This window comes from Pygocentrus nattereri, chromosome 14 (assembly GCF_015220715.1).
Source record: "Pygocentrus nattereri isolate fPygNat1 chromosome 14, fPygNat1.pri, whole genome shotgun sequence".
Taxonomy (NCBI): Eukaryota; Metazoa; Chordata; class Actinopteri; order Characiformes; family Serrasalmidae; genus Pygocentrus; species Pygocentrus nattereri.
In genome coordinates, this window is record NC_051224.1 from 24,022,397 (window position 1) to 24,049,211 (window position 26,815).

The following is a 26,815-nucleotide window of genomic DNA, read 5'->3' on the forward strand; positions in this document are numbered from 1 at the left end:
TTGATACTTGTTGAAGTGTCACTACAGTAACAATGTTTTACTTAAGTAGGAATTTAGAGTACTCTTTCTGTTCCTGGTAATAATAATCATCAAAGAAATGTGAGATAGGCACAAGTTAAATACAGGTGTTTATTGTTCTTTTCAGCTTGAATCAAAGCCTGTCTTGTGCAGAAGTGCATTGCATGTCAAATTAGTTTTTTAGGCCAATAAATACATATACAAGTCCTTTTTAAAAGCCCATGTTTGATAAAACTGTTCATTATTCTTTATTTGTGACAGACTTAAGACTCGTTAATGGATTAAACAAGTGTTCTGGTAGAGTGGAGGTATATTACAACGGTCAGTGGGGAACAGTGTGTGATCATAACTGGGACGTCAATGACGCGGCAGTGGTGTGCAGAGAGATGGGATGTGGCAGAGCAGTCAGCGCCACTCACAGTGCCCACTTTGGTCAGGGAAGTGGCCAAATATTTCTGGATGATGTTGGTTGTTATGGACCTGAAGGCACCCTCAAATATTGCCCTCATGAACAACAACACAACTGCAGTCATGGTGAAGATGCTGGTGTTATCTGCTCAAGTAAGAAAATGTTTATTTTCAATTCATAACCATGTCATGTTGATATTGCTGCTCTCTAATCAATTACATTTAAATAGTAAACATACAAAACATCCATTGCTGAAATCAGAAGGGCACTAAGGCTTTGAGACCTGTTTGTGCTGAAACTGAGCTACTCTGTGTTAAAACACTGGAGAAATATGCTGGAATGGCATTTCAGTATTTTAAACATTAGTTCTATTAACTCTGCTAAATCTTACTCACTGGGTCTTGAAGGAGGTTGATCTCCTATGACTTAAGATTACCATTTTCTTTAACATGCCCTTGTAACAACTTTTATTAACATGTAGATGTGCGAGTCCTTTTTAAAAGCCCATGTTTGATACAACTGGTCATTGTTCTTTAGCTGTGACAGGCTTAAGACTCGTTAATGGAAACGACTCGTGTTCTGGTAGAGTGGAGGTGTATAATAATGGCCAGTGGGGAACAGTGTGTGATAATGACTGGGACATCAATGACGGGGAGGTGGTATGTGGAGAGATGAGATGTGGCAGAGCAGTCAGTGTGCTTCACAGTGCCCACTTTGGTCAGGGACGTGAACCAATACTTCTGGATAATGTTGGTTGTTCTGGAAATGAAAGCTCTCTCTCTAACTGCTCTCATGATGGATTTGGCAAACACAACTGCAGTCATCGTGAAGATGCTGGTGTTATCTGCTCAGGTAAGGAAAAACTCATTTACAATTCATAACCATGTTATTGTTCCTGCACTGACCCCTCAAATCAATTAACATTAAGTGTTCAGTAAACACTGCCCTGCGATGGACTGGTGACCTATCCAGTGTGAATCCTACCTTCTGCCCAATGACCGCTGGGATATACTCCAGCACTCCCCCACCCCCTCACGACCCTGAGGGAGAAGTGACTTAGTAAATGTGTGTGTGTGTGTGTGTGTGTGTGTATGTCTGTGTGTCTGTGTGTGTGGGTTCAGTAAGCATATAAGGTATATAATGCAGAAATCAGGAGGGCACCAAAGCTTTTAGGACTGTTTGTGCTGAAACTGAGCTACTCTGTGTTTAAAGCACTAGAGAAGTGTACTGGAATGGCATTTCAGTACCTTAAACATTAGTTCTCAGCCAAATCTGACTCACTGGGTCTTGTAGGTGCTTGATGTAAACATGCCTAATCCTGTAAATTAAGATTAGCATTTTGTTAGGCATGACCTGGTAAGAATTGCTGTAAATATTCAGGAAAATACTATAAAGTCTTCATGCAGTGGGCCATTGCCTTTCACAAAAGTGTAATGTTTAAATAGAAACACAAGTACTAAAGAAGATTTTTACATTAAACTCTCCAAACTAAATGATTCTAAATTATAAATTTTCTTCCTTTTAAGATATTTCAGTGGTTTGAAGTGTCAAAACTGGACATGACTGTTGGCACACGTGGGACTTTACATGACAGACTACAGTATCTTTTTTTTCATAGCTGAGTTGCATTGTACTCAAGACAGAATACATGTGTGTGAATGAGAGGGAGGCAGGTGGAAAGGTGAAGATGCAAGGAGTAGAGGTCGTAAAGGTGGATGACTTCAAATATCTTGGGTCAACCATCCAGAGCAATGGACAATGCAGAAAAGAGGTGAAGAAGAGGGTGCAGGCAGGATGGAGTGGGTGGAGACGGGTGTCAGGGCTGATGTGTGACAGAAGGATAGCAGCAAGAGTGAAAGGGAAGGTTTACAAGACAGTAGTGCGTCCTGCTATGATGTATGGTTTGGAGACTGTGGCTCTGTCTAAAAGACAGGAGGCTGAGCTGGAGGTGGCGGAGATGAAGATGCTGAGATTTTTGTTGGGAGTGACAAGGATGGACAAGATTAGAAATGAGCAGATCAGAGGGACAGTGAAGGTGGAGCAGTTTGGAGATAAAGCCAGAGAAGATGGTTTGGACATGTGTTGAGGAGGAATAGTGGATATATTGGGCAAAGAATGTTGGAGATGGAGCTGTAGACCTCAGAGAAAGTTTATGGATGTAGTGAAGGTGGACATGGAGATGGTTGGTGTAAAAGTAGAGGAGGCAGTGGATAGGGCAAAATAGAGGCAGATGATCCGCTGTGGCGACCGCTAAAGGGAGCAGCCGAAAGAAGAAGAAGAAGTTGGATTGTATTGATGGATTTACACCAATCTGGCATAATATTATGACAGACCTTTTTCTACGCTCATTGTCCTTTTATCATTTTATCAACTTACTATATAGGTTCACTTTGTAGTTCTACAGTTACAGACTGTAGTCCATCTGTTTCTCTGATACTTTGTTACCTCCTTTACCCTGTTCTTCAGTGGTCAGGACCCTCAGGGACCCTCATTGAGCAGGTACTATTTGGGTGGTGGATCATTCTCAGCGCTGCAGTAACACTGACGTGGTGGTGGTGTGTTAGTGTGTGAGGTGCTGGTCTGAGTGGATCAGACACAGCAGTGCTGCTGGAGGTTTTAAACACTTTAAACTGTGTCCACTCACTGTCCACTCTATTAGACACTCCTACCTTGTCCACTTTGTAGATGTAAAGTCAGAGACGATAGCTCATCTGCTGCTGCACAGTTTGTGTTGGTCATCCTCTAGTCCTTCATTAGCTGTCACATGACGCTGCCCACAGGACGCTGTTGGCTGGATATTTTTGGTTAGTGGACTGTTCTCAGTCCAGCAGTGACACTGAGTGACACATTTGACCCACTCAGATCAGCGCAACACACACTAATACACCACCACCACATCAGTGTAACTGCAGTGCTGAGAATGAACCACTCCCCAAACAGTACCTGCTCTGTGAGTTTCCATGGGGGTCCTGACCACTGAAGAACAGGGTAAAAGGGGGCAACAAATTATGAAGACAAAACCAATGGACTACAGTCTGTAACTGGAGAACTACAAAGTGCAGTGTACAGAGTAAGTGGAGCTGATAAAATGGACAATGAGTATAGAAACAAGGAGGTGGTCAGAATGTTATGCCTGATGGGTGTATTTGTTAGCTTTTTAACATATACTGCTAAGATTACTGACACAGGTAAAATGGCTGAATACATAATGAATCTGTCTTTCTGGTAACACTCAGCAAGGCTGTGTGTCAAAAATGAGGAGTAAAAATAATAATAACTAGATGTGCATTTCCTGAAGGAACTGCAAGGTGCTTGAAAAGAGCTGCAAGTGTGTGTGTGTTTGTGTGTGTTTCTGTGTAGGTGAACAACACCTCCTTAGGTATGTGGTGTGTGTGTATGTGTGTCTGTGTGGTGTGTGTGTGTGTGTGTGATGTGTGTGTGTGTGAGAGACGGAGAGATGTGTGTGTTTGAGGGGGGAGGTGGGGAGAGTCATTCAAATTAACTGTCACTGTTATTATGCAGCTCTGTTTAAGTCCGATTTGCACCCTCTGAACAAACAGTCATAACTCGGGAAATGTTTACTCTATCGCTTAACCGGATAGATGGTGTGAGATAAGACCCCTTGAGGATTATTTTGGTGTAATGTTGTGTGTATTGAGAAGAAAATGTCTGAGTTATGACAAGTTAAACAGAGAAAATCTTGAAATTAGCAGATTCTGATTTTGAGAAATTTACATGGGAGTGAATGGGGCAGTTATCTGTGCCTAGTGCCAAACAAATGCTCATACCTTTAAAGCTAATTGATAAAATGATGAGAGATTTTGAAGTTTCTCTATCATTTAAAACTGAAATGGAGTTTCTAGGTGAAAGTTTAAGGATTTTAAAGCAGATTCCCTGTGTGACAGCTGTGTCTGTGATACTGAGTGGCCTGCAGTAATATCATCGATGTCAGTTAGAATTTGAAGTTCTGAACATTCCGCCATTCATTCTTATGGGAGGTTTTTCATTTTTAATTTTATTGAAAACTCCCAATCCGATCGACTCCAAAAATACATAGCTCAAGTCACAAGACCTTCGAAACGCAGTTTGAACGGAGTCTGTATGTTAAGCGCTTCGGGCTGTTTTAATCACAGAAAAGTGTGGAAGAAGAATAAGAAGAAGTATGAGAGATAACAATAGAATGCTTTTTCAAGCACTCTAATAAAAATGACAATGATTAGAATAAAAATGTAATGTCCTGCGGCTGGCTCTCTCAGCCATGGACCCGCGGGAGTCCTGGCCATGTGGAGCAGTGACACGCAGAGCATCAGGAGTTGTGCCCCAGCATACTGAGACAAAGACTTGATGGTGAATAAGAGAAGCTTTGATATAAGATGATCCAGGAGATTATCATATTATCATAACTTGAATCAAAGCCTGTCTCATGTCTGCAGGGAAATGTGTTGCAGTCCAAAAAGCCTATGTTTGACAGAATTGGTTATTGTTCTCTAATTGTAACAGGCATAAGACTCGTTAATGGAAATGATGCATGTTCTGGTAGAGTGGAGGTCTATTATAATGGCCAGTGGGGAACAGTGTGTGATGATAACTGGGACATCGATGATGCAGCAGTGGTGTGCAGAGAGATGAGATGTGGCAGAGCGGTCAGCGCCACTCACAGTGCCCACTTTGGTCAGGGAAGTGGCAAAATACTTCTGGATGACGTTCATTGTTATGGGCATGAAAGTAACCTCAGAAAATGCTCTCATAATGGATTTGGCAAACACAACTGTTATCGGGGTGAAGATGCTGGTGTTACCTGCTCAGGTAAGAAAAAACTCATTTTCAATTTATAACCATGTAATACTGATATTGCTGCTGTACTGACCCCTCTTTCATAGTACACATGCGTGTGCGTGCATGCTGCCTGTTACACTTGCTCCTATTCGTGTTTTTTTGTTTTTCTTCTTAACTTTTATTTATCTTTTTGATAGTTTATTTATTTGACGAGGCAACTTAGGGAAGCTGTGCCCTCTCGAAACATGCTAGTAGAGAGGGTCTTGGTCTGTTTTTTGCCGTGAAAGTGCTTCTTTCACTCTCCTGATCCACTGCTGCGCAGCAACATGGACGCTTTGTTTACACCCGGGATCAGCTGATTGCGCTGATGCCGGTCGGCATGGCGACCAGGACAATGAACATCCCTTAAAAGCTTTGCAGATGGATGCACAGGGGATGCAGGGGAGGAACAAAACAGCACCCCGAGAAGGCAAGGGTGAGACGATGGAGGCTTATGGAGAAGAGCGGATATAAGTACCAGGAATGTAGTCTAATGTGCTTTTCGGAGACATGGCTACACCAGGACATTCCGGATGATAACGTTTCCATTGATGGCTTTCAGACTGTTTGGGCCAACTGGGGCTGCATCGAGAGCAGTAAGCACAAAGGAGGAGGGCTCACTGTGCTAGTGAATAACTGATGGTATATACCTGGTCACAGTACCATCAAGGAACGTGCCTCTTGCCCGGACATTGAGCTGTTGGCTGTTGGACTCAGGCCATATTATTTACCACAGAAGTTCTCCCACACTATTATCGTGGCTATTTGCATGGTGAAGCTTTGTGGAGCGCTGCAACATGTTTTCAACATGAGCCTGAGTCTCCAGAGGGTCCCTATGATGTGGAAGATGTCCTGCATTGTACCTATTCCAAAGATGCCGTGACCCAGTGATGCCAAGGACTATAGGCTAGTGGCACTGACATCCCACATCATCAAGACCATGGAGAGGCTCGTCTTGGATCAGCTCTGACCCATGGTCCAGCCTTTTCTGGACCCCCTCCTGTTTGCCTATCAGCCCCGCCTGGGAGTTGAGGACGCCATCATCTACCTGCTCAACTGAGTCTACACTCACCTGGACAAGCCAGCCAGCTCTGTGTGGGGTCATGTTTTTTTTTTATTTGGCCTGCCGTTCTGGGTGATAAGCTGACAGTGATGCAAGTAGATGCCCCCCTCGTGTCCTGGATTGTTGACTACCTGACTGGCATACCAGAGTATGTACGCCTGCAGCACTGTGTGTCAGACAAAGTGGTCAGCAACGCTGGAGTTCCACAAGGAACTATCCTCTCTCCCTTCTTCACCCTCTACACCACGGACTTCAGACCTGTGGAGGATTACAAATATCTGCGAGTGAATATGTCAGAGAGGAGGATGCTGTCTAAGCTGCAGGCCATTATGGACAATGGCTCCCACCCACTCTACAACACAGTGATGAGACACAGGAGCTTATTCAGTGCAACACTCATTTTACAGAAATGCACCACAGAGTGCCATAGGAAGTCATTCTTACTTGTGGCCAACTCCTCCCTCAGTGTATGATTCACAAAGTGTGGTTCATCTGCGCAATACGCAATACCAAACTGTTCATGTGTGTAATAATAACTGGGCACTCAGAGGTACAATAATTTGAACTGCTTTATACAAGATGTTTCATGTTTATTATCACAGTCACTGCCACTTTATTATATTCATAATAACTTAAATCTTGTGTACATATTGCAAATTTGTCTTTCTCTTTTTGTCTTTTTTCTCTGTTTTAAATTATTAAAGTGTTTATTCTTTTACATAAATGGTTGCCACTTTAATAACTGCAATTTCCCTTTGGGACCAATAAAGGATTCTGATTCTGATTCTGATTCTAATCAATTAAGATTAAATGTTCAGTAAACATACAAAGTATGTAATGCTAAAATCAAAACTGCACCAAAGCTTTCAGTCCTGTTTGTGCTGAAACTGAGCTACTCTGTGTTTAGAAAACTAGAGAAGTGCGCTGGAATGGCATTTCAGCACATTAAACATTAGTTCTCTTAACTCAGCCAAATCTTATTCACTGAGTCTTGAAGGAGGTTGATGTAAACATTCCTAATCCTGTTAATTCAGATTATCATTTGCTGGATCATCCCCTTGTAAACACTTTTGTTAACATTCAGAAAACCATAGTCTTCATGTGGATGGTCAACCACTTTTACCAAACTCTAATCTGTAAACAAAAACACAAAAAACAAAAAATCAATTTTACATTGATCTCGCCAGATTAGATTTTTAAGTAATCTGTTATTATTGTTATTGGTTAGATATACCATACACGGGTTATATCGAGTTGGCTATAGAAGTCTTGGGACATCACATTCCGGGGAGGGGGATATTGATTGTTAAGGACCCAGAGCACCCTGTTTTGAGAGCCCGTAAGTTGGTTACACCAGGTCTGTTGGGAATGAATGTACTAGCAGCTTGTTATCAGGTCCTGTTTGAGCTGCATGGTTCGGTGCTTTTCCATTCCTCTTCAGTACAATCGGCGGCCCTGGCAGTTCGGCGTGCATTGAGACTTGTGGAAAAGATTGAAACACTTTCTAATTCCCTTTCTCCATTTAAGGTGAAAGTGCAAGGGAGGAATCCCATTCGGATCACTGCTGGCACTCTTTCTATGGTGCCTGTTACATGCCCTCAGCTGGGTTCAGTTGAGTTTCTGTTGGAGCCTTTAGAGTTTGGTGATGGACAACTTCTAAAGGTTTGCTTGGGTCCCCAGCCCTTGTTTCAGCTAAAAAGGGTTTGCTGAACAGTGACTTCTACAGCAATGGCATCGTCTGTGTCTATTAGTCCATCTTGGGATGACTGTTTGACTCGTGTCTGTCCAGGAGATAATTCCTATTGTCTTGGTAACTAAAAAGGATAGATGTGTAGACTATCGTCAGCTAAATGCCAAGACTCGCCTTGATGCATACCCCCTTCCCAGAATCGAAGGGGGCAAAGTGGTTTTCGACTCTGGATTTGTCAAGTGGGTATAACCAAGTCCCAGTTGCCGAAAAAGATGTAAATGTAAGACTGCTTTCTGCACGCTATTTGGATTGTTCGAATTCAAACGTATGCCGTTTGGGCTTTCGAAGGCCCCAGGTACTTTTCAGTGCCTCATGGATCGAATGTTTGGTGATCAACGCTACCAGTCCATTCTATTATATCTTGATGACATGATTGTGTTTTCTTCCAATGTGCAGCAGCATCTTGAGCAACTGGAAGAGGTGTTCTCTCGACTTCAGAAACAGGGACTTAAGCTCAAACTGTCCAAGTGCCACTTATTTCGGCGGCAAGTGAACTACCTGGGCCACGTGGTATCAAGTGAAAGGGTGGCCACGGACCCGGCCAAGATAGAGGTGGTAAAAGAGTGGAAATGACCGTCTCACCTGGTGGAGTTGTGTTTCGTGTCAGGGTTTTCCAAGCTGGCTGCTCCCTTACACTAGTTGGTAGGGAAGCTTGGAGGCACTCGTCAAAAGGGAAAGACTCGGCCTGTTTTGCTTGCTGCCTCTTGGGATGAGGCGTGCAAGCGGGCATTTCAGTCTTTGAAAGACCGGCTGACGTCTGCTCCAGTCCTGGCCTATGCTGACTTCAGTAAGCCTTTCATTGTAGAGGTGGATGCCAGCCATGGGGGATTAGGAGCAGTACTTTCACAGGAGCAGGAAGGCAAGGTGCGCCCAGTTGCTTTCGCTAGCCAGGGACTGAGACCAACAGAACGAAACATGGAAACCTACAGCTCCATGTAACTGGAACTTCTGGCTGTGAAATGGGCTGTGACTGAAGTTCAGGGAATACTTGCTTGGAGCTCAGTTCATCATTCTAACTGACAATAACCCCTTAAGTTATCTTCAAAGTGCCAAACTTGGGGATACAGAGCAGCGCTGGGCATCACAACTGGCTGCATTTAATTTTACCATTAAATATCGGCCGGGGAGAAGTAACCAGAATGCAGATACGTTATCTCGGCAGTATGTTGAACGTTTTCCTTTTGGAACAAGGGTTCTACCATTAAGGGTCAAGCTCCTTGAGAGAGAGCCAACAAATGTGCCCACTAGTCAGTGTAGAGAGGTGGTGGCACTCGCTGGACGTTCCTTGCCAGATTTGTGTATGTTGCAGGAGGCAGACCCAGTAATTGGGCCGGTCTGCAAGTTTCGTAAAGAAGGATGACATCCAAGGGCTGAAGAACAGGAAACAGTGTCTAGCCCCACTAAAGCTCTGTTTCGCCAATGGGATCGGCTGGTGGAGAGGGAAGGAGTCTTATATCGAGTTGCTTACCCAGCGGAAGGGGGACCAGAAAGGTTTCAACTGCTTGTCCCTGAACTTCTACAGGAAGAAGTTTTGTCCAGTGTCCATAATAATCATGCACACCAGGGAATAGAAAGGACGCTCCAGGTGCTGCGGGGTCGGTGTTTTTGGCCAGGAATGGCCAAAGATGTGGAAAAGTGGTGCCAACAATGCCAAAGGTGTGTACTTGGGAAAACTGTACAACCTACACTTAGAGCATTTCAGGGCACATTGCAAGCTACTCACCCGCATGAGATTCTAGCCATCGATTTCACCATCTTGGGACCAGCAAGTGATGGTAGAGAAAATCTATTAATTCTCACTGATGTGTTCACAAAGTACACACAAGCAATCCCCACTCGAGATCAAAGAGCCTGTACTATGGCTCAGGTGCTGGTTCAACACTGGTTGCATCGTTTTGGTGTACCTGCCCGAATACATTCGGATCATGGCAGAAATTTTGAAAGCACTTTAATCCTACAGTTATGCCAAATGTATGGTGTTCAGAAGAGCAGGACTATCACCCACATGGGAACGGCCAGTGTGAATGTTTTAACCAGGCCTTGCACAACCTCCTCCGGACCTTGCCCCAAGTGAAAAAGAGACATTGGCCTTGTCATTTGCCTCAATTGATCTTTGTCTATAATACCACTACCCACCAGACGACCGGGAAGACACCATATTTCCTTCTGTTTGGATGTGACCCAAAATTGCCTATAGATTTTCTGTTGGGAATTGAGAATGAGGAGCAACATGATGCCCTTGAGGACTGGATCCGGAAGCACCAACATAGTGTGCGAATGGTTCGTGAACATGTAATCCAAAGGATGGAGAGACAGGCCCAAAGGCAAAACCGGAAGCATAACGACAGATTAAATTATGTGGATTTTGAAGAAGGCCAAATAGTGTACCTAAGGAACCATGCCCCTGGGCGGAATAAAATACAGAATTACTGGGGCTCACAGGTGTATCGAGTGGTCCATCGGCCACCAAGGGAGGGAGTGGTCTACTCTGTCATCTCAGCACAGTAGGATGGACCCATTTGGCACGTACATTGTACAGAGAAGAGGGCAGTCCCAGAAGGACAACAGAATATGCGAGAAGGGGCCTCATCCATGCCTAGCACTGATACCTAAGAGATCAGCAGAGGATGACTCTGAATTCTATGTCCTGCCAGAAACCCTCAGGAGCTCGAGCCAGTGGATCCCGAACCCCCAGACGAAGTAATGGTCCCATTGAAGGACATGCTTCCATGACGCTCAAGCAGGTCTATGGCTGGCCAGCACTCAAACCCTCATAGGCTACCACGAGCAGTGTGTATGATGACCCACCCAAGACAGGAGACCTAGGGAATAGGGACCGCCATCGTCGGGCCGCTGATTCATTTAGAGCAGGTGGAATGTGGAGGCAGTGATCAAGCTTCCTGGGTTTTTTTGACAGGCAGGTATATAGGCAGCCTGGGGTCCTAGTAGCATTAGCCAAGCTAGCCAGCGTGTGCAACAAGAGCGTCCAGCAAGCGAGACGGGTAGAGAGAAATCGATGCAATAAGGTATGTTTTTGGCTTTTCGTTGACCCGTTTAAGTCTTTTAGCTCTTGGATGATTAAAGTGTTTTTTGTTTAGTGCATGCCTTTTAACGATAGGCTTGGAACAACATGCTGCAATTGGGTGAAAGGACCACTCTGTGTGTTTGAGGGCAGAGAAGTTCACCGGATAGGTATTTCTTTTAAAAGAAGTATGTGCTTTAGTTTGACTACATGGCTGGTATCTGCCCAGCCATGGACTTACCCTGTTTTGTCTATGTCCAGCCGAGGACAGCACTGGCGATTGATACGGTGGCTACGGGGAGTCCCTGCTTGTACTGGAAACTAACCTATAGTTGGGGCTAGCTGCTGTATTCTTTGGGTTTTATTCCTTTAATTTCATTTATTTTATAGAAATTAAAGAACCTACACGGTGAAGGTGTTTTTATAGTTTTTTTTTTTTTTGAAGGTGTTGCTGCTCTGTATTCTAGTATTCACTAGATATTTTAACAGTTTATCTTGTTCTTGTTCTTATTTTGATCTTTCATATATTGATGAATGGTTGTTCAAGGGACTGAAGTTGCTTCAGGTGCTGGGCACTGGTGGCTATTTTAATGGTAGTGTTGGTAGGGTGCCGTGTTCACTAAAACTTGCATTTGTAGTGAAAAGAAGTTTTGAGTGTCATAGACTTTAGCATGATTTGTCTTTGGTCACATGATTTTTTTAAAAATTGAAATTGAAATAGACCTGGATATACTCAGCAAAACAGAAAAACCATTTCCGGTATTACGATTATTAGCATTGTGTGTTTATTTTATTTATTTTAAATTGTCAGCTGAATTTGGTGTCGATAAAAATATTTTTTTCTGTATACCAAACTCACGTGTATATACATGTGTGTGTGTAAATTGCTACAGAGCTCCCCTTTATAAACCAAGGGGTGGCTTAGTTGGGCTTACACCTTATAGAGGCGACCGCCACATTTTGGCATAGTCGGCAGGATGAGCTTATTTGGTTATTTGATGCTTAGTTTGGCTGACAATTTGGGTTTTTTTCTTTGTGAGCAGAGCAACATACCTTTTTAGTGTGTAAGTAAGAGAAAACAGCAGCTAGCTTGTTGGTGGGGACGACCCAATCTGCGTCAGACATGGAGGACAAACAGCGAGAACAAGTGAAGCAGCTACGGGCAGGAAATGAAAGACTTTCCACAGCACAAAATATATGTACTGGGGACACTGATATGCAACTAGTACAACGAGTGTGTGTTTATTTAATTTATTTTAAATTGTCAGCTGAACTTGGTGTCAATAAAAATATTTTTTTCTGTATACCAAACTCACGTATGTGTGTAAATTGCTACAGAGCTCCCCTTTGCTCTAGGGATAAACTAAGGGGTGGCGTAGTTGGGCTTACACCTTATAGAGGCGACCGCCACAGTATCTTCACCTGTCTGTGGTCTGTCTCCTCCCTCTCCCAGGTGTTTCCCATTTGTTGTCCACTGCCAAACCTAAGAAATTTGTGTCCACATTTCCTTCTATGTCTAGACAATGTTTTGCCTCATGTTTTGTTTCAGTTCCAGTTTCTCTTAGAATGTTTGTGCCTGTTAACTTTATCGTCTTTGTGTCCATTCCTGGATTTGCATCTGTCCCTGTTCCTGTCACTATTCCTGTCCCTGTTACTTTCAGTCTCTGTCCCTGATTTATTCAGTCCCTTGTCTAGGTCCATGCCCAGTTTAGTTTAAGCTCCCAGTCTGATGTCCTGTTCCCTGTCCTGTTCCCTGTCTTGTCTCCTGTTTGGTCACGTTTCATGTTTTTCTGGTCCTTCCTCCTACATGGCTCCCACATCAGATTGCTTGTTTGCACCTCAGAAGATGCACATTAGGAGGAGAGTTCTGTCCCGGTTTCCCCTTGTTCTTGGGGATGTTTCTTGCCCTGTGTTGTAGCCATGTGCTTTCTGCTCATTTGTTTTTGGTTCTTGTGCTCTGCTTTTCCCCACCTTCTCCATTAGTATCTTCACCTTTCGTCTGTCTCCTTCCTCTCCCAGGTGTTTCCCCATTTGTTGTAACCTTTATCTAGCCCTTTGTTTTAGTCAGTGGTTGTCTGGTCTACTTGTCACTTGTGATTTTCTTATGTAGTTGTTCTTTCCCTGCCTCATGTTTTTGTTTGTGCTTTGTTTCTTTGTTTAAGCCCTGAAGTTTGTTACTTTGTATTTTGCTAGTTTGTTTTTGTTATTAAAGTCTGCTTGCACTTAAATCCAGCCTCAGTGCATATACCATACATGACACTAACAATCGGATATGATAATTACTCATATTAACAATTAGATTAAACATACTATAATATGAGGAGCTAGATTATTAAAATAAAATATGCATACGAGTGATTCAAGTTCAGGAATATGTTTGAATTTAAGAGCCAATTCAGTTTAAGAATTTTTGTGGTGGTTTGGATACATTCTGGCATCAATTATTTAAATAACACTTTATTGGTTGATTTGTACATTAGCTTTATAGTGTAAAATGTAATAAGTTTACAGACACAGGGAAAATGACTAAACACATAATGAACTGTTTTTTTTTTGTAAACATCACAAATTCTTAGCAAAAATTGAGTAATAATAAGAATAGTATTTATCATTATCATTTTTATTATTATTGTAGTGAAAAATATGAGAGAGGCTTTGATGCAAGTTAAATCCAGGTGCTTGTAGTAACTCTCAGCTTGAACGAAAGCCTCTCTCCTATGCAGAGAAAAAGTTTTTTTTTGTTTTTTTTTTGTACGTCGGCCAAAACCTGTTGCAATCCCTATTAAAACAGCCAATGTCTGATAAAACTCTGTTATTCTTTATTTGTGACAGGCTTAAGACTCATTAATGGATTGGACGAGTGTTCGGGTAGAGTGGAGGTTTCATATAACGGCCAGTGGGGAACAGTGTGTGATAATGACTGGGACATCAATGATGCAGAGGTAGTGTGCAGAGAGTCGAGATGTGGCAGAGCGGTCGTTGCCCTTCACAATGCCCACTTTGGTCGGGGAAGTGATCCAATACTTCTGGATAATGTTGGTTGTTCTGGAAATGAAAGCTCTCTCTCTAATTGCTCTCATAATGGATTTGGCCAACACAACTGCAGTCATGGTAAAGATGCTGGTGTTATCTGCTCAGGTAAAGCAAAATATCAGTACAGCTATGTAATACATTTACATTTATGGCATTTGGCAGGCGCACTTTCCTAGTGTGACTTACAGTTTTATCATTTTACACAGATAGGCGAAGGTAGTGTTAGGAGTCTTGCCCAAGAACTCTTATTGGTAAAGTGTGGGGTGCTTATCCAGGTGGGATTGAACCCCAGTCTACAACATAGAAGGCAGAGGTGTTACCCAGTACACTACCAACCATCAATCATATTGATATTGCTGCTGCGCTGACCCCTCTTGATTATTAACATTAACTGGTCAGAAAACATACAGAGCATATATTGCTGAAATCAGAAAGGTAGCAAAGCCTTCAAATCTGTTCAAATCTCTGAGTTAAAACACCCGAGAAGTGCTCTGGGGTGAAAGTCCAGTACTTTAAACATCAGTTAACTTAGCCAAATCTTACTCACTGGGTCTGGGTTGATGTAAACATTCCTAATCCTGTAAATTAACATTAGCACATTGCTGAACATCCCCTTGTAAAAATCTTTGTAAACATTCAGGAAAACGTTCCTTCATGTGGAGGGTCAGCACTTTCACCAAACTGTAATCTGTAAACAGAAGCACAGGGGCTAATGAAGTCTTTTTTTAATTAAACTCTTCAGACCAGGACACTATCTTAAAGAATTTACTTTTTAAAAAAATCCCTTTTAAAAGCCCGTGTTTGATAAAACTGTTCGTTTTTCTTTAATTGTGACAGGCATAAGACTCGTTAATGGATTTGACCCGTGTTCTGGTAGAGTGGAGGTCTATTATAACGGCCAGTGGGGAACAGTGTGTGATGATGACTGGGACATCAATGATGCAGCAGTGGTGTGCAGAGAGATGAGATGTGGCCCGGTGGTCAGCACCTCTCACAGTGCCCACTTTGGTCAGGGAAGTGGCCCAATACTTTTCGATGGTGTTGATTGTTATGGACATGAAAGCACCCTCAGAAATTGCTCTCACAAGGGACTTGGCAAACACAGCTGCAGTCATGGCGAAGATGCTGGTGTTATCTGCTTAGGTAAGGAAAAGCTCCTTTTCAATTCATAATCATGTAATATTGATATAGCTATTGCATATTAGACCCCTCTAATCAATTAACATTAAGTGGTCAGTAAACATTCAAAGCATGCTAGTTAAAACTCTACAGTGCAAAGAAGAAATTATGTATAAGCAGGACCCAGAAATGCTTCCACCTTTGCTTTGCCGTTCATTTGAGATAGACTGAGGCGAAGTAGAATAGTGTTCTGCGGAATCTGACGTCTTTTTCAGGAAAGGCACGTGTTACAACAGCATGTCTTCATAGTAAGAGTCTGGGTGCTAAACTGACCTACATGCAGATCAGACCTGTCACCACTGAAAACTTTTCAATTTGTGAAACAAGAAAATACAACAAATGAGCCCACGAACAGTTGAGCAGCTGAAATTCTGTATCAAGTAAGAATAGGAAAACATTTCACTTTCAAAACTACAACACTGTCTCCTCAGTTCACAAACACGGTGTTGTTAAAAGAAGAGGTGATGAAACACAGTGGTAAACATGACCATGTCCCATCTACAACCCCAATTCCATTGAAGTTGGGACGTTGCGTAAGACATACCTAAAAACAGAATACGATGATTTGCAAATCCTTTTCAACCTTTATTCAATTGAATACAATACAAATACAAGATATTTAATGTTCAAACAGATAAACTTTATTGTTTCTTGCAAATATTCACTCATTTTAAATTTGATGCCTGCAACACGTTCCAAAGAAGTTGGGACAGGGGCATGTTTACAACTGTGTTACATCTCCTTTCCTTTCAACAACACTCAATAAGTGTTTGGGAACTGAGAACACTAATTGTTGAAGCTTTGTAGGTGGAATTCTTTCCCATTCTTGCTTGATGTACAACTTCAGTTGTTCAATAGTCTGGGGACTGTTTGCGCATGATATTATGGACTGTAGATGCTAAAATCCTTGCAATTGCACATTGAGAAATGTTCTTAAACTGTTGGATTATTTGCTCACACAGTTCTTCACAAAGTGGTGAACCTCACCCCATCCTTGCTTGTGAATGACTGAGCCTTTCAGGGATGCTCCCTTTATACCCAATCATGACACTCACCTGTTTCCAATTAACCTGTTCATCTGTGGAATGTTCCAAACAGGTGTTTTTTTGAGCATTCCTCAACTTTCCCAGTCTTTTGTTGCCCCTGTCCCAACTTCTTTGGAACATGTTGCAGACATCAAATCCAAAATGAGTGAATATTTGCAAAAAACAAAGTTTATCTGTTTCAACATTAAATATCTTGTCTTTGTAGTGTATTCAATTGAGTATAGGTTGAAAAGGATTTGCAAATCATCATATTCTGTTTTTATTTCTGTTTTACACAACATCCCAACTTCATTGGAATTGGGGTTGTATTTTGCAATTTGCTGCTGCCATCAAATTCAAAATGGACATATATTTTTTAAAAAACAATAGATGCCTTAGTTTTAGCATTCAAGGTGTTGTCTTTGTACTATTTTAAATAAATATAGGGTTTAAATGATTTGCACATGATTTTGTTCTCATTTGCATTTTGCACAGCATCCCAACTTTTTGGAAATAAGGTTGTAGATAATGCAGTTTTTGTACTTTTGGAATAGTTTTCTGTCTGTTAAAATAGTGCTGGGTATTTACTTCTAAAATTCATTGTCATGGTATTTTCAGAAAGTATCATGCTATCAGGTGATATTAACATTAATAAAGTTAATCAACTCTGAGTTTTCTGAGCATCCACAAAATTAAATGGTTGTAATTTATCTTATACATAGCTAAAAAAATGTTATGTCACTATCATGGTATACCGGTTTAGATGCCCAGCATGACGCTAAATGTTTGTCATGGAAATTCCATTCTATGTCATGGAACAGTTGTGGAATAGTCATGAAATTCCACAGTTTGAAAAGTGTACGAACCCTGTATTTCAATTTAATAACATTTCTTAGGCCTGTAATACCTCAATTCTTATAAATAAACCAATATAGAAATATTTAATGTTAGCTTTCTAATGTATAACTAATACTACTGACACTGGTAAAATGGCTGAAGAATTAATGAACCGGCCTTTCAAGCAACTATTACAAAGTCTCTGCAAAAATTTGAGTAATAATTTTTAAAAATTATTATTAGTAGTAGTAGTAGTAGTAGTAGTACCATTAATTATTATAACTTAATTATATTAAATATCATAATAATAATTGTTATTATTGTTTATTATGGGAAAATATGAGAGAGGCTTTGAAGCAAGCTAAGTCCAGGTGTTTCTCATATGTCTCAGCTTGAATCAAAGCGTGTCTCGTATCTTCAGAAAACTAGATTTTTTTTCTTTTTTTTATATCTACTGAAACATGTTGCAGTCCCTTTTTAAAAGCTCATGTTTGCTGAAACTGTTCACTGTTCTTTAATTATGACAGGCTTAAGACTCGTTAATGGATTTGATGAGTGTTCTGGTAGAGTGGAGGTCTATTATAATGGCCAGTTGGGAACCGTGTGTGGTAATGGCTGGGACATCAATGATGCGGAGGTGGTGTGCAAAGAGATGGGCTGTGGCAGAGCGGTTAGCATCCCTCCCAGTGCCTACTTTGGTCGGGGAATTGATCCAATACTTCTAGATCATGTTGGTTGCCATGGAAATGAAAGCACCATTACAAATTGCTCTCATAAAGCCCTTGACAAACACAGCTGTAATCATAATAAAGATGCTGGTGTTATCTGCTCAGGTAAAACAAAACTCCTTTTCAATTTATAATCATGTAATATTGATATTGTTGCTGCACTACCCCTCTAATCAAATAACATTTAATGGTCAGTAAACATACAAAGCATGTAATGCTGAAATAAACCCATGTTTGATGAAACTGTGCATTGTTCTTTAATTGTGACAGGCATAAGACTCGTTAATGGATCTGATGAGTGTTCTGGTAGAGTGGAGGTCTATTATAATGGCCAGTGGGGAACAGTGTGTGATAATAACTGGGACATCAATGATGCAGAGGTGGTGTGCAGAGAGTCGAGGTGTGGCAGAGCGGTCAGTGTGTTTTACAGTGCTCACTTTGGTCAGGGAAGTGATCCAATACTTCTGGATAATGTTGGTTGTTCTGGAAATGAAAGCTCTCTATCAAGTTGCTCCCATGATGGATTTTACAGACACAACTGTGTTCATGGTGAAGATGCTGGTGTTATCTGCTCAGGTAAGGAAAAACCCATTTTTAATTCATAACCATGTAATGTTGCTATTGCTGCTGCACTGACCACTCTATTAAGTGGATAGTAAACATGCGAAAAGCATACATTGCTAAAATCAGGAGGGCACCAAAATAGTGTTAAAACACTAGAGAGGTGTTGTGTAATAAGGTAAACAACAGCAAAGACTTTAAAACAGCACATTTCCTTTATAGTCCTTTACATGTGGGACTATATTACAGTCACCTAAACTTAAACTCAGAATTGTTTAAAATGGCCACTTCCCTCAATCTCAACCAACCAGCTGCTGAATTAAAAACTAGCTCATAGAAACAGAAAATTGTTCATTTTGAGCCCTGCTCATTATGTCACTTGTCAGGAGACAAAGTATGGGTAAAACTGAACTGCACACATAGGCCTGTACTACATTTCCATTGTTATTCAAATAGTCCTGTGTTGGTTGATTTATATATTAGGTTTATAATATATTACTAATTACATTACCAGCACAGGGAAAATGTGAACTTTGTTGCCTCCGTGAAGGAGCAATGTTTGTGATTGTGTGTGGTTTTGAATGCGACTTTGGTTCATGAGCCAGCTCCCACTGTGAGACAAGCGACCAAAATTTCTGACATGCCAGAGATCCCCCCCCTGATCATCTGACTGATTTGGGCAGTTAAGCAGGCATTGTTCACGCTGCATAGTAAACAACAACCGATGAAGCTGAAATTCAGTCAGCTCCGACCAAATCAGGCTTAAAAACGGACTAAAATCTCAGTGTATGCCTGGCTTTATTCATGTAAATAGATGTGCTCGTTAGTTAAAGACATGCAGAGGTGCTCTTATGTCCTATTCTGTGCTGGGCTGTGGGGTAGTTGGTGCAGTGTTGGTGTCTACTGTCATGTACAGTTATGTGATTAGAGGTGACCTGCCTGCTATCCCCACTGTTCAGTTTGTGCTGGATGGTGGTTTCTGTACTGCTGCTGTGTTCAGTAAAAGTTTCCCACATTTCTGTCTTTCCAGTATTAATAATAATGACAGAAATTTGATAGGCTTTGATGTCAAATAAATCCAGATGCTTATCATAATTGTCAGCTTGAATTAAAGCTTATTTGATAAAACTTTCTTTATTTGTGACAGGCGTAAGACTCATTAATGGAAATGACGCATGTTCTGGTAGAGTGGAGGTCTATTATGGCCAGTGGGGAACAGTGTGTGATGATGGCTGGGATATGAAAGATGCCTCGGTGGTGTGCAGAGAGATGGGATGTGGCCCAGCAGTGAGTGCCCCTCATGGTGCTCGCTTTCATCATGGAAGTGGCCCAATACATCTAAATTATGTTAATTGTCATGGACTTGAAAGCACCCTTACAAAATGCTCTCATAATGGATTTGGCAGACACAGCTGTAATCATGGTAAAGATGCTGGTGTTATCTGCTCAGGTAAGAAAAACTCATTTTCAATTCATAACCATGTAATATTGCTATATCTGCTGCACTGACCGCTCTAATCAATTAAGTGGTCAGTAAACATACAAAATGTGTACTGGTCAAATCAGGAGGGCACCAAAGCTTTCAGACCTGATTGTGCTAAAACTGAGTTACATGGTGTTAAAACACTAGAGAAGTGCGCTGGAATTACATTTCAGTACTTTATTAAATCCTGTTTTAGATTAAGATCAGCACTTTCTTGAACCTCCAAATATAAGAATCTTTGAAAACATTCAGGATAACATTATAAAGTCCTCATGTGGAGGGTCAGCCCCTTTTAGCAAAAGAAACATAGACACTAATAAAGACGTTTTACCTTAAACTCTCCAGACTAGGACATTTTCTTAGGACTTAGGTAAAAAGTCTTACTGGACTAAACAAGTTTTATCTGATCAGTATGTTCAGTTGGTTCTTTTGCTTCAGTTGGTTCTTTTGCTGCAGATCACAGAAAGATGTGTAAATGTTCCCTAGCAGAGCATACGGTGATCAGCGTCAGGACTCAAAACTTTATTTTTTTTAGCATTTTTTAGCAAAGAAATTTGTTAGGTTCTGCAAACAACAATACTTTCTACGTCTATAAAAAACATGTACCAGTATTTTTTAAGAAGTCCATGTTTAATAATACTGTTTATTACTTATTATTTGTGACAGACGTAAAACTCGTTAATGGATTTGACACGTGTTCTGGTAGAGTGGAGGTCTACCGTAATGGCCAGTGGGGAACAGTGTGCGATAATAACTGGGACATGAATGATGCGACGGTGGTGTGCAGACAGATGGGATGTGGCAGAGCAATCAACGCCCTTCACAGTGCACACTTTGGTCAGGGAAGTGGCCCAGTAGTTCTGAATGCTGTTGGTTGTTATGGAAATGAAAGCACCCTCACAAGTTGCTCTTATAATGGACCTGGCAGACAGAACTGTAGTCATGGTAAAGATGCTGGTGTTATCTGCCCAAGTAAGAAAAAACTCATCAACCTTCTAATATTGATATTGCTGCTGCACTGACCCCTCTAATCAATTAACAAGAAGTGGTCAGTAAACATTCAAAGCATATATTCCTGAAATCAGATGGGCACCAAAGTTTTCAGACCCATTTAAACATAAGTTGGTAACACTTTTCAATGCTGTTTTCTAGTTAATAAGCAACTAATCAGTAAGAAATGAGTAGTGCTGCATTAACACTTAAGTAACTACTCTTAACTACCAAGAACTACTAGTTAACTACTTAGTAGGTAGTAGTGAATCAATGACTAGGGTAGTTCACTATTAACTAAAAAATTACCACAAGTAATAGAGAATTTAGTAACTATGGTTTCTTAGAACAACTACTGATAAATTCCAAATCAATTCAACATTAATTGCTCAATAGCTAAGTCTTACAAGGTTCCTGCTGAACTGCTAACTGATGTTGTGTATTCCAACACTTCTAACAGTAGTAAAATAGACTACACAGTGTGCAGTCTCTTCAATATAGTGGATTATACCATGCATTTCTATTCACAGAAACAGTTATCCTCAGAGTAGGCTGGGGCATCATCTTTAGAAAACACCATTCTTTTCTGCCAGTGTTTCTTCTGAACAGTATTTCTCCGTTTAAGTCCTCCTGGGGGCTGGGTCAGTTGAAGAGAGGACTCACAGAAAATTCTGACATCCTTTACATTCTGACAATCCTTTACATTCATTTGGTTCTGCATATTGCCAAGTAATTGTGTAATTATTGTCTTAGATAATGAATGAGGTGTTGCTGCTAGTCATTAGGAGCTAATGATGATCAGGAACAATATAAAATGAAACCATGATAACTCATTCTTAATTAACTACGAGTTAATGATGATCAGGAACAGTAATATAAAGTGAAACACATGGAAACTCACTATTACTGACTTAGGAATTAGTGATCTGGAACAGTATTATGAAGTGAAACACATGGTAACTTAATAAAATATGAGTTAGTTATGATCAGGAACAGTTATAAAGTGAAATGAAATTTGTAGTGTAGTGGAGAGGTTTGCGTGCCTACATGATCCTAGGAGCCATGTTGTCAGGGGCAAAAGCTCCTAGTAGGGTCTCCCAAGGCAAACAGGACCTAGGTGATGGGCCAGACAAAGGGTAATCCAAAAACCCCATATGACGGAAACCTTCAGGACCCAGTTTCCCTCACCCAGATTAGGATTACCGGGGCCTCACCCTGGAGCCAAGCCTGGGGGAAGGGCTCCTTAGTGAGTGCCTGGTGGCCGGGCCTTTACCCATGGGTCCCGGCCGGGCTCAGCCCGATTGAGCTACATGAGCCCACTCTCCCATGGACCCACCACCTGTGGGAGAGGTGCTTATGTGTGTCCGATGCAATGTGGATCGGGTGGTGGCTGAAGGCGGGGGCCTTGGCGTTCCGGTCCTCGGCTACTGAAACTGGCTCTTTGAACATGAAACGTAACCTCTCTGGCAAGGAAAGAGCCCGAGCTAGTGTATGAGGCTGAGAGATACCAACTAGATATAGTTGGGCTCACCTCAACACATGGTGTGGGCTCTCACCCTGGACAACACATGGTTGTCCAGGGTGAGAGGTGTCTGGCAAGAGTGGGCTTACTCATAGCTCCCCAACTCAGCGCCTGCATGTTGGGGGTTTCTCTGGTGGACGAGAGGGTTGTTTCCCTGCGCCTTTGGGTTGGGGAAGGGGCTCTGACTGTTGTCTGCTTATGCACAGTACCCAGGCTTCTTTGAGACCCTGGAGAGGGTACTGGAAAGTGTCCCCTGTGGGGACTCCATTGTCTTGCTGGGTGACTTTAACGCTCATGTGGGCAATGACACAGAGACCTGGAAAGGCGTGATTGGGAGGAACGGCCTCTGTGATCTGAACCCGAGTGGTGTTTTGTTATTGGAGTTCTGTGCTCGCCCCAGTTTGCCATAACAAACACCAAGTTCAAACACAAAGGTGCGCATAAGTCCACATGGCATCAGGACACCTTAGGCTACAGTTCGTTGATCGATTTTGTAGTTGTGTCATTGGATTTGCAACCATGTGTTTTGGACACCCAGGTGAAGAGAGGAGCGGAGCTGTCAACCGATCACCACCTAGTGGCGAGTTGGAGCAGATGGCAGGTGAAAATACCGGACAGACCTGGCAGACCCAAACGTGTTGTGAGGGTTTTTTGGGAATGTCTGGCAGAGGAAACTACCACAAAGATCTTCAACTCCCACATCCAACAAAGCTTCGACCGCATACTGAGGGAGGCTGGTGACATTGAGTCCAAGTGGGCCGTGTTCTGTGCCTCCATTGTCGATGCAGTAGATCAGAGCTGTGGCCACAAGGTTGTAGGTGCCTGTGCAGCAATCCCTGAGCCCTATCGGGCCTGGTTGGCTTGTGGGACTCTGGAGGCAAAATATGGTTACCGAAGGGCCAAGCGGGTCATGGCTCCAGTGGTTGCTGAAGCAAAAACTTGGGTATGGGAGGTGTTTGGTGAGGCCATGGAGAAAGACCAATACTGTATACTGATTTTGACAGGGGACGTCATTGGACGGTGGAAGAAATACTGCAAGGATATTCTCAATCCCACCAACGATCATTCCCTAGAGGAGGTAGAGCTCCCCCTGGAATGAATCTGGAACAATATAAAATGAAACAATGGTAACTCATTAATTAACTAGAAGTTAATGATGACCAGGAACAATATTATAAAGTGAAACACATGGTAACTCACTATTTTATATTGTTCCTGATCATCATTAGCTCCTAACTTGCTAATATGTAGAACCAAGTGAGTTTGAATGCAGGACACATACACATTCATTTCCACGAGCCCTGTCTTCAACTGACTCTGCCCACAAGAGGACATTAATGGAGAACTACTATTCTGAAGAAACACAGGCACACATGCTCCTGCAAAAAATAATGGTGTTTTCTAAATATGAGAGGTACACAGACTGGCCTTCTGAATACTGTAGTATTTTAGTTCAATTTGTAGGTTGATGTGCAAATTGGTTCAAGGCAAATTAGCCATTTAAAGTTTCTGATCAAAACAAACACATGAGGCACACCAGTCAGTATAATGTGTTGTGATGCCTCCAGCCTTCTGAGGATTAGCTGTCTGTGAATACAAATTGAGAATATAATCCATTATATTGTAGAAACTTAAAATTAAGCTTAGCATTTTCTTGATCATCCCCTTGTAAGAATCTTCATAAATATTCAGGAAAACATTCTAAAGTCTTATATGAAGTTCTTATTGCACAAAAACAAATGAGAGGCTTTGATGTAGGCTGAATTATCATACTTGTCACCATTAATCTAAGCCCATGTCATGTTTGCAGAAAAAAGGATTTTAGAAGTGCCACTACTTTTTAAGGAAGTCGATGTGTCGTAAATCTGTCTATTATTCTTTCATTGTTACAGGCTTAAGACTCGTTAATGGAAATGACGCATGCTCTGGTAGAGTGGAGGTCTATTATAAAGACCAGTGGGGAACAGTGTGTGATAATAACTGGGACATCAATGATGCGGAGGTGGTGTGCAGAGAGTTGAAATGTGGCATAGCAGTTGGCTCACCTCACAGTGCCCAATTTGGTCAGGGAAGTGGCCCAGTACTTCTGGATGGTGTTGATTGTTCTGGAAATGAAAGCACCCTCACAAGTTGTTCTCATAGGGGATTTGGCAAACACAGCTGTAATCATGGTAAAGATGCTGGTGTTATCTGCTCAGGTAAGAAAAAACTCATTTTCTATTCACAACTATGTAATATTGTATTTGCTGCTGTACTGACCCCGCTAAAAAGGTCTTAAAAAGCCTATGAGTAATAAAACTGTTCATTGTTCTTTAATTGAGGCAGACGTAAGACTCGTTAATGGAGATGGAATGTGTTCTGGTAGAGTGGAGGTCTATTATAATGACCAGTGGGGAACAGTGTGTGATGACGGCTGGGACATCAATGATGCATCGGTGGTGTGCAGACAGATGAGATGTGGCCCAGTTGTCAGTGCCCCTCACAGTGCCCACTTTGGTCAGGGAAGTGGCCCAGTACTTCTGGATGATGTTGATTGTTATGGACATGAAAGCACCCTCAGAAATTGCTCTCATAATGGATTTGGCAAACACAGCTGCAGTCATGGTGAAGATGCTGGTGTTATCTGCTTAGGTAAGGAAAAACTTTTCAATTTATATCTATGTAATATTGATATATACAATGCTAAACATAAAAGGGCACCAAAGCTTTTAGACCTGTTTGTGCTAAATCTGAGCTACTATATGTCAAAATTCTAGAGAAGTGCACTGGAATGACATTTCAGTACTTTAAGCATTAGTTCTCGTAGCTCAGCCAAATCTGGCTCACTGAGTCTTGAAGGAGGTTGATATAAAACATTCCTAATCCTCTTTGAGATTAAGATCTGTACTTTCTGAACTGGTGTGTGCACACCTGGACTGTTCTACATGACAGATTCAAGCCTTTTTTCCTAGTTTGTTTACATTCTGCCATTATTTATTTAACACTGTATTAGTTGATTTATACATTAACTTAATAATGTATAACTAAAGTAGATTGCAGACACAGGGAAAAATGAATAAAATCTTGATGAATTGGTTTTGCTGGTAACCATCAAAGTCTCTGTAAGCATGGTGAGTAATAATAATAGGGATGTGCTGATCAAGTTTTTCTGCCCCCAATCCAGATCCAAGTAATTTAATACTGACTGTCTTCCGCTATCAAGTCTAAATCTGATATTTATATTTTCCTAGTTGTTATTACTACTACTACTACTCAGTGCACAATTCAAGTATGTTAGTTATTAAAGTCAACCCAATGTATATGCTTCATAACTGAATAGCTCTGCAGTGCATTAAGAAAAACATTGCCTGCATCCAAGCTGTTTTTATTATCTTTACAAAATAAAGTAAACAAACTAAAAGTCTTTATAAATAGCTTGGATCAATTCCTATGGTGATTGCCTCTATAAGGTGTAAGCCCAACTACGCCACCCCTTGGTTTATTCCTAGAGCAAAGAGGAGCTCTGTAACAATTACACACACCACCAGTTTTGTATAGAAAAATAGACAATATTTTTATTGACACCAAGTTCAGCTGACAATTTAAAATTAATAAAATAAAACTGCAATACTAATAAAAAAAATATAATACTCTAAATGGTTGCTCTATGATTTTTGATCAGTATATTTAGGTCTAGAGACTGAAACACTATTTTAATTTCAATTCAAGGATCACGTGTGACCAAAAAAAATTATGCTAAAATCTATGACTCAAAACTTAATTTCACTGCAAATGCAAGTTTTTGTGAACACTGCACCCTACCAACACCACCATTAAAATACCCACCAGTGCCCAGCACCTGAAGCAACTTCACATTCACTTGAACAACCATTCATCAACATATTAACACTAGCATGACTGAGATTTCAGGATCCTCAGGACATCACCCCTCCTTCTTGCCAACAATCAGCAGGACCATAAGTAAAATTTTATGTTAATTCACAGAGAAGCATTGAGGCAGCAGCTGTGTGGTGCATCCAGACTACTAGTAACATCTGTCTTTCTCTCCCTATCTCTGTAAATATATAATGTACTGATTGCTGTTATTAGTGTAATATCTCCTTATCATCATCATCATCATCATCATCATCATCATCATCATCATCATCATCATCATCATCATCATCATCATCAGTATATTTGATTTTCTACAGTAAATTAAAAATGTTTGTTTTGCAGCTCATGTATTATATATATATATATATATATATATATATATATATATATATATATATATATATATATATATATATATATATATATATATATATATATATATATATAAAAAATACATGAGCTGCAAAACAAACATTTTTAATTTACTGTAGAAAATCAAAAAAA

The 26,815-nt window shown here is 41.1% G+C and overlaps 1 protein-coding gene across 3 annotated transcripts in view; it reads left to right on the plus strand.

Moving 5' to 3' along the window:
- The first annotated feature begins 295 nt into the window (after nucleotides 1–295).
- The window catches only part of LOC108413818 (deleted in malignant brain tumors 1 protein-like), a 90,599-nt gene continuing 64,079 nt past the window's right edge, over nucleotides 296–26,815 (plus strand). For all 3 annotated transcript variants that reach the window (XM_037544558.1, XM_037544559.1, XM_037544560.1), the window contains exons 1-11: nucleotides 296–579; nucleotides 965–1,279; nucleotides 4,928–5,233; nucleotides 13,910–14,215; nucleotides 14,948–15,253; nucleotides 17,679–17,984; nucleotides 18,150–18,455; nucleotides 19,588–19,890; nucleotides 20,590–20,895; nucleotides 24,328–24,633; nucleotides 24,761–25,066. In XM_037544558.1, coding sequence (XP_037400455.1) covers nucleotides 405–579; nucleotides 965–1,279; nucleotides 4,928–5,233; nucleotides 13,910–14,215; nucleotides 14,948–15,253; nucleotides 17,679–17,984; nucleotides 18,150–18,455; nucleotides 19,588–19,890; nucleotides 20,590–20,895; nucleotides 24,328–24,633; nucleotides 24,761–25,066 — 3,241 coding nt within the window. In that variant the 5' untranslated portion in view covers nucleotides 296–404. The remainder of the gene's footprint in view (nucleotides 580–964; nucleotides 1,280–4,927; nucleotides 5,234–13,909; nucleotides 14,216–14,947; nucleotides 15,254–17,678; nucleotides 17,985–18,149; nucleotides 18,456–19,587; nucleotides 19,891–20,589; nucleotides 20,896–24,327; nucleotides 24,634–24,760; nucleotides 25,067–26,815) is intronic.